Source organism: Doryrhamphus excisus, linkage group LG18 (genome assembly GCF_037039965.1).
Source record: "Doryrhamphus excisus strain RoL-2023G ecotype Guam linkage group LG18, RoL_Dexc_Guam_v1.1, whole genome shotgun sequence".
In the NCBI taxonomy this organism is placed as follows: Eukaryota; Metazoa; Chordata; class Actinopteri; order Syngnathiformes; family Syngnathidae; genus Doryrhamphus; species Doryrhamphus excisus.
The window spans coordinates 3,924,621-3,937,120 of NC_136374.1; the positions used below are offsets into that span (position 1 = coordinate 3,924,621).

General features: G+C 48.8%; 1 protein-coding gene across 1 annotated transcript; it reads right to left on the minus strand.

Moving 5' to 3' along the window:
• Positions 1-6: 6 nt before the first annotated feature.
• Positions 7-9,358, minus strand: ralgapb (Ral GTPase activating protein non-catalytic subunit beta). Its single transcript, XM_078798582.1, has 31 exons — positions 9,151-9,358; positions 8,776-8,937; positions 8,374-8,576; positions 8,144-8,310; positions 7,900-8,074; positions 7,697-7,828; positions 7,519-7,631; positions 7,413-7,454; positions 7,303-7,347; positions 7,189-7,236; positions 6,616-7,123; positions 6,376-6,543; positions 6,153-6,267; positions 3,555-3,690; positions 3,425-3,486; positions 3,324-3,366; positions 3,105-3,226; positions 2,851-3,033; positions 2,649-2,797; positions 2,404-2,561; positions 2,193-2,302; positions 1,996-2,145; positions 1,758-1,937; positions 1,548-1,703; positions 1,368-1,485; positions 1,173-1,301; positions 1,060-1,100; positions 913-994; positions 790-844; positions 319-458; positions 7-247 (listed from the first exon to the last, which is right to left on the minus strand). Exons 1-31 carry the CDS (start codon positions 9,166-9,168, stop codon positions 75-77), a joined length of 4,083 nt encoding a protein of 1,360 aa, XP_078654708.1. The 5' UTR covers positions 9,169-9,358; the 3' UTR covers positions 7-74.
• Positions 9,359-12,500: the final 3,142 nt, after the last annotated feature.

Below are 12,500 nucleotides of genomic sequence, written 5' to 3' on the forward strand. Positions count from 1 at the left end.
CTTGAGGTTGTTTTTATTGCTCATCACTGACACTGATAAATTTGTTACTGATTAGGTTCAAAAGCGCCACAGGGTCAGAGGTCGTGGAACAGGGCGCTGTAGAAAGCGGGCTCAGAGCGGTGGCAGCGGTACCGAGAAATGATGTCACTGATCATCAGCTTCCTTCTGACATGGGGCGGGGGGGGCGAGTCACTCCAAAACTGTCGCCGACGGCAACAATTGATCACCATCTCTCTGACTGACACACCTGACGACAAAGAGACATGAGGGTATGTAGGACAAGGGATGGCGAGTCCAAGATAAGTGGGACACACAGACCAAGACTGTGTTTGCTGAGCACGCTCCCGCTGAGCAGCGGAAGAACCAGACTCAACTTCCTGCTGGACTTTTCGCGGACAGTGATGTGGAAGAGCCCACTTTGGAGAGGACGGATGAAGATGATCTGGACATGGGAGACACTGACAGACAGATGCCATTACAAATGAAAACAGCAGGGGGCAGCATAGTAGTTTCATTGGGCGGTAAATACATTATTTGTCATTTATTTCTCATTGTTGACTGTCGCCACCTTGAGGAGAACAGTGGTACTGCTGCTGGTGAAATAAGGACAGTGGTGTCCGAATTGCAGCCAAACGGCCAGTAGCTTGTTTTTTCATATAGATATCACAAAAATAAAATGTCATTCATTATTAATGAGATATGTACAGTGCCTTGGGTTCAATTCCCAGAGCCAAAACCATTCATGTGATTGTGACCCCTAACAGGGAGAAGCCAAAAGCGAGGTGTTACCTGCTCTCCGCTTCTACTTTGTTGAGCGACAGCAGCTGGCACACAGGAAACGACTCTGAAAGGCACACATCATGTCACGGCTCAGAATGACTTCTTTTTGAGGAAGAACTCCTTCCTGCGTACCGATGTCCTCCGAGCGTTCCAGCCACACAATCAGCAGTGATGAAACCACATGAAGACATCTCACACCTTCAGCTGTGGACGTCTGGACAAACAGAGCAGTTAGAACAAAACAAAAAAAAAGTTACTTTTTGGGTGGGCTGGGCTAACCTCCGAATGGCCCGCCTCCTTCCAGCGCTTCGACCAATGAGCTGGAATTGGAAAAACATCACCGTCAAAAATGTCTTCTTTCTTTCTATTCACTGAATAAATGAAGATACGACCATGTGATGACGATGATGATGCTGAAGGAACAATGAAGGTGATGTCTGTCAGAGCGTCGGCGTACTTCAGGACAAACTTATCTCCGTCAAAGACCCGCCCTCCACTCTCACCGATCACGGCAAGGAATTCTGGGAGACGGCCCATGACAATCACCTAGGGTAACCTTTAACCTCTCCATGTGGTCAGACCCCCACCTGAAGTACATGTGCTGGTCACGCCTTCATGGTCATGCCTCGCCGGCCAGCCCAGACTTGAAAGGAAGTCCAGGAAGTGACACGAGACATTGCGGCTGGACTCCACGTTCCTCAGAATCTAGAAAGGGAGAACTTTAGTCCATGGTTCTGACCCAAACAGACTAAAAGGTGCATGGTGACCTCAGCAGTTGTCTTCTGTCCTGCCCTCATGTAGAAGACAAAGATGCTGTCACGGGTTCTGGATGGAAGCTGGTCCAAACATCTCAGATCCTCGAAGAACCCTGGCAGAGACGAGTCCAGAGATGCTAACTGAGGTGTCCCTCCGGTACCTGGATCCTACAGAGACGTCCGGGTGAGACATCAGATGAGAGAGAGGTCTTCAACGTGTACCTTGAGAGTCTCAGGGGTCAGCAGGCCCATCTGGGACAGGAAGAGTCTTGCCGTCTGGAAGTGAGTGACAGGAGGCGGCGGCAAACAAGTTGTCATGGCAACCGTCTTGCTCTTCACCTGCGGCTGATCCTCCATCTGCTGCTGTCTCTGCAAGGCCACTCGGAGATGCTCCAGCAGCACCTGACAGATAAGAAACAAGAGTGGACTTGTGTCCACCCGGCAGGTACGAACCTCTCACCTGCTCAGTGATGCTCTCCAGCAGGTCTGGAACGCTCAGGTCAGCTTTTACAGAAGGACATTTGCTGATGTTCTCAGGAAGCGGTTGAGCTTTAACACCACATGATGTCCCAGCAACTTCACCGTCGAGCTGAGGCTCAACAGAAAGAGTCTGGAGCATTATTAGAAGTTCTTCTGTTCTCCTGAGTCACTGCTCACCTTTACGCTTCTTTTTGCCTCTATGGGCTGAAGGCGGTGCTGTAGGCACCAGGTATGGTGTGACCATGGTCCTCGAATCAGTACAGTGACCGACGGGCATGGCACAGACACTGGAAGCATGAAGACCCCTCTCAGGTTCTGAAACAAACTTCACACTCGTGCTGTTGATGTTTCTTATCTGTGCTCGGAACGTCAGGAATCTGCAACACACCCGTTTCAGCTCTGTGTGCTTGTTCCAGAAACCCCAGGATCACAGAAGCATCCACAGCAAAATATCTCAAGTTGTCTCGTGGACCAAAACCGCCCATCAGAGCATCCTCATCCAGCGAGCCTGCAGATGATGGAAAGGTTCCCGACACCAGCATGATGCTGACACGGAGATGCCAGGCATGTCAGAACAGAACCCTCTGATTCGAGATGACAGTTTTGAGGCCAGGGTGCGTTTGTTTTCTTCACCAGTTCAGTGTCACCTCAGCCGCGTCCTTCACCCTCAAAGAGACCGGATTCAGTTCTTTCTCCTCTTTGCATCTCATGTCCTCTTCCTGTGTGGACTTGCTGCCCGAAATTCCCAGTTCCACCGTCTCCAGAACCTCCAATAAACAGTTCTGGACACACACGTCGGTCAGTCATTAGATACCTGATGATGAGTCGGCAGTACCTGGTGGTCCAAGATGGCGGGGTGCTGAGTCAGCCAGGTGCTGAGGCAGTAGAATGCCGCCACGATGATGGAGTGAAGGTCCCTGGAGTGAAGGGGAGGAGGACGCTTGCACTGGAACTCGATGTGACGGCAGACCCATGTGACCACTCGCAACTTTTCCGCCTCAGCCACGCTCACCTTCACCTGCGGGACAGAGAACAGCGTGAGACCCACGCCGCGATGCAAATGACGTCTGAGGGCGGTCATGTGACCACCTTGGCAAGTCCTCCCAGAACCTCCATCGCCGCCAGACAAACTGCTGAGTCATTCCTCCACTGAGACATCAGATGCTGAGTCAGCAGATGCACGAACTGAATCCACAGGGCCGTGGCTGTGGCTGATTGGTTGCCATGGAAACACATACACATAGACAATTACAATGGAATAAGACAACCGAAAATACATCAGTTGACTTGTGAGCGGTCTGGTCTCACCAGGTCCTTCGTCCCCCTTGGTTCTGCCGGGTTCGGCCCGCGGCTGGAAAAAGTCAAATATAAACAGGCTGCAGGGATCGGGTCAAGGAACCAGAACTCACCTGCCGAATGTGTTCTGCAGCTTCCAGCAGAGCCGAGTCCTGAATCGAAATCATCATGGCCGCTGCAAAAGCAACAATTGCTGAATAAAACCACACCAAACCAAAAACTCTGATCTCACTCGGAACTGACCCAGGAGCATCTGGACGTTGGTGCTGTCGGTCTCTGCCTGCAGAGAGACCATCAGCATGCTGAGGAGGCGGGGCTTCAGAGACAGGACGTTTCCTGATGTGACATCATCACCACCGTACCGACCATTGAGCAGCACCTGAAGACGGGTAGGCTTTTATCTGCAAGAACCGTGCTGGGAGAAACGCTGTTGTTCAATTACTTTAAAACTCAGTTACCCTTACTAATTAGGAATTAAATAAACTTGAAGATTATTGTAATGAACTTAAGATATTAAGTAAAATAAGTAAGTTAAATCAACTGAACTTAAGCTATTAAGTTTAATGATGGTGCCAAGCAACTCATGTTTATGAATAATTTTAAGAATGAACTTGGCTTTTAGTTAATTGTACTTAAAATACCAAGTTCAGTACTTTTAAAGTATTTCATTTGAATTCACTCAATTATCATTTCATTCATTCATTCATTTTCTAACGCTTTTTCCTCACGAAGGTCGCGGGGGGTGCTGGAGCCTATCCCAGCTGTCTGAGCCCTGGACTGGTGGCCAGCCAATCACAGGGCACATATAGACAAACAACCATTCACAATGGACAATGTGGGAGGAAACCGGAGTACCCGGAGAAAACCCACGCATGCACGAGGAGAACATGCAAACTCCACACAGAGACGCCTGGTCTCCTAGCTGTGAGGTCTGCGCGCTAACCACTCGACCGCTGTGCCGCCCGTTATCATTCCATCACTTACATTTTTAGGGCAACCGGTTGCCTCTAATTTTTTAAGTAAATTCAACGTATCTGTTTTTAACAGTGTACTACTACACAGGGAGTTATTTTTATTTATTTGTTTTTTTCTTTCTTTATTTATTTATTTTTGTCCCGTCCAGCCATTGGGGCAGATAGTATTGTTGATCTAAATGCCCTTACATGCTAGACAGATTTGCTCTGTGTCAGGAAAGGTGTTGGCTACAACTTCCCTGTACCATGAAATTTTATTTGCCGTTATTTGATGTTTTTGTTATGACATTTGGAGCGACTGGACCGGAGCAAGAAGAAGAACAGAAAAGAAGAGGAGAGAAGAGAAAGGTGGGGTCGGGGGGGGGGGGGCAGTAGAGGGAGAGACAAAAACAGCAGCAACAAGAATTCCCAAAACAACAACAGTGACAAACAGAACAGTTAAATGTCAATGATGGCTAAGAGTCACACTGGAGATGATATCAGTGAAATGAAACAGTCCAACTTACCAGTAGCAATAGTAACGATGAAGACATGACCCATGATAGTAAACACAATTGCAACCATACGGTTACAGTAATTAAAATCTCACTGCTTGACATCATTATTACTGTAATAATAGCATACAAATACTATATAAACATCAGGGATAAGATAGTAGATTGTATAGAGAAGCCCCCATGTGCTGTGAGTGCCCATATGGAGGTGTGTTGTGTATGTGAATGCGAGTGTGTGAATGTGTAATTGTCACTGAGAATGACAAAAGGAGAGAGACTGCCTTCTACCACCCAGCAAACCCCGCCCCGCGCAGCCAGGTCAAGCCCCCACCGCCAGAGATCCTCCGGCCCCGTGGGTGTGGGCAAAGCCAGGGCCGACTCCCCAAGACCCGCCCCCGGAGCAACTCCCCGAAGAGACCAGCAAGAGGCCATGGAGGAGCAATCCCGACCGGCAACAGGGCGCCAGCAGGCCGGAGGAGAGCCGCACCCCCGAGACCAGCGGGAGACTATACCCCACTAGGGCAGAAGGGCATCGAAGGCCACACACCCGTGGGCACAGGGGCGCCCCCGCCGGCCGGAAGGGAGCCCGTCCACGGCCGGAGGCACCGCCTCCCGCCCCCCACACACCCCCAGGAAGCAGAACCAGGCCCGCCCCAGGCAACCCCAGGCCTGACCACCGACATAGGACCGCCCCGGCCAGGACAGAAGAGGCCCGGGCACACTGCCCCATGGAGGACCGGGCGGTAGAGATGGAACGCCCGACGCCAGACCCCCGCAGAGCCCCCCCCGTATATCTATATGGCCATATACCCACATACACACCCACATACACATATACATATATATATATATCTACACAGGGAGTTAAATAGCTAGTCAACTAGGGTTGCGGTTGTTTACTCTCAGGAAACCACTGTTACCTAGCGTTTTTGGAAAAGAATTCTAGGAGACCAGGGTTCAATTCCACCCTCGGCCATCTCTGTGTGGAGTTTGCATGTTCTCCCCGTGCATGCGTGGGTTTTCTACGGGTACTCACCGGAATGTGGGAGGAAACCGTTCCTCCCACATTCCAAAAACATGCTCGGTTAATTAGCGACTCCAAATTGTCCATAGGTATGAATGTGAGTGTGAATGGTTGTTTGTCTATATGTGCCCTGTGATTGGCTGGCCACCAGTCCAGGGTCTACCCTGCCTCTCGCCCAAAGACAGCTGGGATAGGCTCCAGCACCCCCGCGACCTTAGTGAGGAAAAATCGGTAGAAAATGAATGAATGAATGAAAGGAGTCATTTTGTCACTACTTCGCTAAACCTCTTGGGGAATGTACTTTTCAAAGTAATTCGCCCCACCCACTCTGCTTATAAGACAAGGTTACCTCCAAGTGGATGCGTCCAAACTGGTGAGGGAGGGGCGACAGTGACATCAGGATCAGGATGGAGGCTCGCCTCAAGTCCACTGGACTCACAAAAGTCTTGAAGCGTAGCAGTTCCCTACCAGAGACACATAGCGGTATCTACTAGTACTTGTACTCATGTAGTGTACTCCTGTGATCATGCTTGTACTCATGTAGTGTACTCCTGTGATCATGTTTGAGGTACCTGTCAAGCAGCACAGCTTCCAGAGCGGAGATGAAGGAGGGGAGCAGCAGGTTGACTCCCGGAAGGTCGCAACAGAACAAAGAGGAGGAGTTGAGTAGGATGGAGGCCAGAACAGGAGGACTCATCTCCTCTGACACCTGAAGACCTTGCAGAAGAACCAAGTAGAACCTGAAAGACGGACTCATCTAAGTCCAACACAGGTTGATGTCCACAAAGCCAGCAGAAGAAGAAGCTACCCACCTGGACAGGTGGACAGGGAGGATGTCTTCTGCACTTTTCTTACAGCTAAAAATAGTACAAAGTGTCCCACAGGCTTCGGCTCGTCCGGCTGCCCATCTCTCTGATGTCACATGACATGTCACATGTGACTGTTCAGGCTTTTTGAAGTACAGCGGCAGCAAGGTGTAGCGCACATACTGACCAGCAGGAGCACAATCTTTGTCCAGGACACATGCGTCAAACAGGAAGCAGCCAAAGAGACGGAGGAGCGAGTCCACCTTACCCCTGAGGGGTGAGGGATGGAGTGGAGGACCGCAGGAAGACCTCCACTGATGGAGGGGGTGGGACATCTGAGGAGAGAAATGGATGTGTGAAGACATGTGACATTGAAAAACCTGTGAAGATGTCACCTTAGAAACACCCAATGTCTTCAGCCGACCATGTACGGGAGGGGGGGAGTTACTACTGGGCACGCTCATGATGTTCACTGGGGTGGGCGGGGCACTTCCAGAACGAGGGCGTGAGACACCTGAAGGGACGGGAAGAAACTTGTCCAAATGTGGACGAGGAGGGGCTGAGATGGGCGGAGCCTACCGTAGGAGGGCAGTCTGTCTTTGAAAGGACTTCGAGTTACTGCAACGCCTGCTTGAAGCGACCTTCATGAGCTGTCAATCACCACTTGGATACTTCAATGGAGGAAGTTCTTACCCACGGAAGGAAGCCGGTCTCTGAATCGGATCCTTGCTGCGAGTCCTGAAAGAAGACACCAAAAAGGAGCACATGACCAATCTCCAGGTGGTGCGCACATGGTGGACTACCTGAGTTGATCTGCTGGTCTTCTGAGAACTCCTCACTGACACCTGCAAGAACACACCTTCATCACGGCTCATGTCAGACCGAAGTTCATGTCATGTGCTCCAGTACCCAGAAAGGCGTGGACCATCTTGCTCACTGCTGTCATGGCTGTGAGGAACACGTCCTCCTGGGTTGGAGGCGCCGTACCATCGACCAGCGGACGCCTCAGGTCCGCAGGGTTGCTGAAGGACAGGGACCATGTGACTGTCTGAAGGATATTTCAGACACAACCTGATGGTAGTGATACCCGAGCAGATGCAGGAACCGGAACCAGGTTTGCAGAGTGCACTGGTGGTCCAAGTCAGGAGGGATCAGTGCAGCATCTTCAACAGGAAGCTTAACGGATGGGAAGGCTGGACCAAAAGCCAGCGGCAACAACCTGCGGCCATGCAAGAACGTCATGTCATGTCACAAGTCCACAGATGCAGGAAGTGGTCCTTGCTGGATGACCTGGAGGTTAAAGCTAAGACCACGCGGGTCCACTGGTCCACTGTGGCAGGCTGGTACCTCCAGCTTCTCATCATCTGTTTCCACAAGACCCACAAAGATCTAGACGGGAAACATCGAGAGCAACACAGAAGCCACACCTGGAAGAGGACGTCCACGGACAACTGCTGTGATGCAGCTGCAGCAGAGACAGAGACGCAGGAATGGGACCCAAGAACGGGACCAACGGGTGTGGTCTGTCACCTACGCGCAGAGGTGGGCGGGCCCAGCACTGACTGGTTGACGCAAAGCAGGAAGTGAAGAAGTGTCTCCCAAGTGTCTTGATTCATGGCGGCGCTCTCTCTGGCCAGCAGCTGAACCGCACTCAGGACCTGCTGGCAGAGAGCCTGGTGGACCACACTAGACTGGTCCCTCCTGGAGAAGACGGCAGTTTGCTAGAGGTCAACGGGTCTCTCAGGTGCTTACTGGATCATGTACCTGGATTGGAAGAATGTGAGCAGGTGTCTGAGGATCTTCTGAGTGTAGATGTTTGGCTCCTTGATAATTGGCGGAGGGATGGAGTCTCGCGGGGACACGAGGGCCAGGAGCCAGTTGGTGTAGACGTCCACACAGAGTTTGACCGTGTCACAATCCAGCGGGAGGGACAAAGCGTAGCACAGCACCTCCATTGTCCACTTCACCTGAAAAGACAACATGAAGCCTGGAGATGGGAAAGAACGGTTGATGCTGATAAAATTGATAAATTGATAAATTTATTGGATATTAAAAAAATATTGGATCATCTTCTAGGCTCACAGGACCCTCAAGTCCTTTTAATCTGTAATGTTTTGTCCATGACTCGGACATTTTATTGAGACACACACACGCATGCGCGCGCACCTGGGCCTCTGTGCGCAGGAGGCTACGGCTGTTGGGGTTTCCCAGGCTGACGCCGAGGGGCGTCACTACGGCAACAGCCACATCTCGGCCCACAGTGGTAGGAAAGCAAGCGAGCACGCTGATATGACTCCACCCACTGCGGGGTGATTGGTCCATAGCTGTCTGTCAAGTAAAAGTAGAGGAAATGATTTGCCAGGAACACAAAAGTCACTTTGAAAGTAAAACAAGTTAGCAATATTCACTTATTAACAAACATCTGGCCACGCCCACACATACAGGAAGTAAGAAATCTAATAACACATTGGAGCAATGCAATCCGTTTCAGTATATGTGTTATTGTGTTATTGTGTGTGTGTGTGTGCAGCGGAATCAAACCTGTAACCTTTTGGACATCAGTTACCGTCCTGCTTTGGGTCAGAAATTAGGTGAGTTCAGACCCGCCAAAAAGTCTGCAGTCAGTCCAAACTTGTGCTGCCTTCAGTGTTAGCTGGGAAAAGCCACACCTCCATCACAGCGCCACGTGACCGCTGTTGCTGTCAGCTGTTTGGTGTCAACACACCTGCATGTCATCAAAACACAGCTTTTGATGTGATTGTCAACATCGCAAAAGAAAAACTCAATTCGGTTAAAATGTCATCTTGGAACTTTAAAAGAATCCTAAAAACGAATAGTTTTTGTGAATAGTTTTAGAAATTAACTGTTTAGAAATAGATTTTAGAAGCTATCTTAAATGTTAATCGTTTTAGAAATTAGGCGTATTTGCTTAAAGTGACCAGAAGGGGGCAGCATGCGGAAGGTCGTGAAAGAGATGTATGTAATAAGTAGACATGAATTGGTGTCAATATTACAGCGAATATGATATAGTAACCATAATAAACATATTAACTGCTAGGTAAAAGTCAACATGATTATCTATGCAAAGTATTCATATTTCTACTAGAAATATTTTCTTTACTTTCTTTCTAGTGTTAAAGCTGGTACCCTCCACACAGGCAGCTCCTGAAGGTCCTTGAAGATCCCCACTAGCTTTAATCCAGGAGTAGATCCTGCTGCCTTTAACTCTGAAACATCTTCATTCACAGATGGAAGGTCTAAAGTGTTGTACTCAAGTAAAAGTCAAGTTACATTGCTCAAATTTGTATCAAGTACAAGAAAGAGTACACTTATACTCAATACAAAATATACTCAAAGCTCCTACACACTGGCTCATTTTATTCAGGTTGCACAGTGGACCATTATTGGAGGTCCAGCAAGGCCCCCAAAATGCAAAAATGCTTCTTTTCTCTGGGGTCAGTATTGGGCTGGTACAGTTTTCCTGCCCCCCCCATTTTGAAATACTAGAGAAACTGATAATATTTAGTCACTGTGTACTTTACACACTGAACCCTGTAAAGTACCACTCTAAGCCTACTGAACCCTGTAAAGTACCACCGTAAGCCTACTGAACCCTGTAAAGTACCACCCTAAGCCTACTGAACCCTGTAAAGTACCACCCTAATCCTACTGAACCCTGTAAAGTACGCCTACTGAACCCTGCAAAATACCACTCTAAGCCTACTGAACCCTGTAAAGTACCACTCTAAGCCTACTTCCAACCCTCCATTTATCGCAATCCCAACCATACCCCAATCCCAACCCTAAACCTATCCCAACTTCAAACCCCACCCCAAACCCACCCTCCATTTATCGCAACCCCAACCCTACCCCAATACCAACCATACCCCAGTCCCACCCTAAACCTACTTCCAAACCTACATCTATCGCAATCCCAATCATACCCCAATCTCAACCCTAAACCTATCCCAACTTCAAACCCCACCTACATTTATTGCAACCCCAACCCTACCCCAATCCCAACCATACCCCAATCCCACCCTAAACCTACTTCCAACCCTGCATCTATCGCAATCCTAACCATACCCCAATCCCAACCCTAAACCTATCCCAACTGCACATCTATCCCAATCCCACCCTAAACCTACTTCCAACCCTACATCTATTGCAATCCCAACCATACCCCAATCCCAACCCTAAACCTATCCCAACTTCAAACCCCACCCCAAACCCACCCTACATTTATCGCAACCCCATGCCTCCCCCAATCCCAACCATAAACCTGTCCCAACTGAACACCTACCCCAATCCCACCATAACCCTACTTCCAACCCTCCCTTTATCGCAATCCCAACCATACCACAATCCAACCCTAAACCTATCCCAACTTCAGACCTACAACAAACCCACCCTAACGCTACTTCCCAAGCATACCCCAAACACAACCATAAACCAATACCAACTGCACACCTACGCCAATCCCACACTAACCCTACTTCCAACCCTAAATCTATCGCACCACCAACCCTACCTAACTGAACCCTAATCTCAAGCCCAACCCTAAACCTAACCCAACTGCAAAACCCTTTACCAATCTCAACCTAATCCTAATCCCAACTCTAAATCTATGGCAACACCAACCCTGCCTCAGTCTGAACCCAATTCCCAACCCTACCACAATTCCCAACATCAACCATAACCCCATCCTTAACTCTAACTCCAAATCTGACTCCAAGTGTAATCCCAAACCCTGGACCACAATGGTCTTATCGAAGTCTGGACCTGACCAAGCAACCAAAAGTTAATGTCTCATCACAATATTGTAGCAATACAAGAAGAATAAAATAGGTGGTGCAGACTCCAGGACGGGGTTGTTGGAAATGGGGTTCGGCCCTGGTTGTGAACTTGTCAGGATGTAGTCAAGTCAAGTCAAGTCAAGTCAAGTCAAGTCAAGTCAAGTCAAGTCAAGTCAAGTCAAGTCTATTTGCATAGCCCTTAATCACAAAAGAGCCTCAAAAAACGTAAAAAGCTGTAAAGATGTAAAAAGACAAAGCATGCGTTTGCGTCCTTTCCACTTCACCCGCTATCGTTAGCATTCCTAGCATGCTTTGGTAGCCTCTGACAATTAGAATGATGTTGACTGACCTGCCAGATGTCCTCTTTGCTTCTTCTTCTTGAGTAGCTATTAGCATGTCTCATCTTATCTACGCACAGGCCACGCCCCTTTAAAGATGACAGAATAATCTCCCGTCAGTAGTTGTGAGTAATAGCATTCATCAGAGTCTACAATGTTTACAGTCATCCAAGACGTCTTAGCTCTGAGACGTAACACAAAAACAAAGAATGTCTTTTTGTCTCCTCGATGATCTGCTGACCATCAAAGTGCTGAAGGAGGTGATGATTGACAGCCAGAAGTTTAGACACTGAACTCCTTTCTTCTCTCTCCCTGAGTTTCCTATTTGGACATGTCAAATAAAACATTACTAGCAAAGTTAAACATTAAGTTTAGTGATGAGTACTACCGCCCCCTGCTGGACAATGCATGCAATGTTGAGTGTATGTTTTATTTAACTATTATTTCATAATTAGAATCACATGACCTTGTACCTTCTTGCAGAAGTTTTTTTTCCAGGAAGAGGAAGGCGGTGGGGGCCGATGGAGGATGAAGGTGTGTCGGTCCTGAAAGTGTTAGAATGGATTCTTTCATGAAACACGTGATCACGTTTCTCCCTCATGACTGAGATTAGGACTCTGCTTCTCCTCCATGTTTGTCCTGCTAACCATGAGACCGAGCTGCAGCAGGCAGACAGGAAGTGATACACATAGCGCTCTGTTGGCGCTCGTGCATGCGAGTTAAAAGACGGAGGAGACATCTCATGAGCATGCTGTGG

What these genes read in the sequence shown, in the direction of transcription:
- ralgapb (XM_078798582.1), bottom strand. An exon ending in AGACCAGCAGATCAACTCAG is followed by an intron (nt 7,348 to 7,412) that starts GTAGTCCACCAT and finishes GTCTTCTTTCAG; the next exon opens with GACTCGCAGCAAGGATCCGA. An exon ending in TGACCCCTGAGACTCTCAAG is followed by an intron (nt 1,704 to 1,757) that starts GTACACGTTGAA and finishes ACGTCTCTGTAG; the next exon opens with GATCCAGGTACCGGAGGGAC.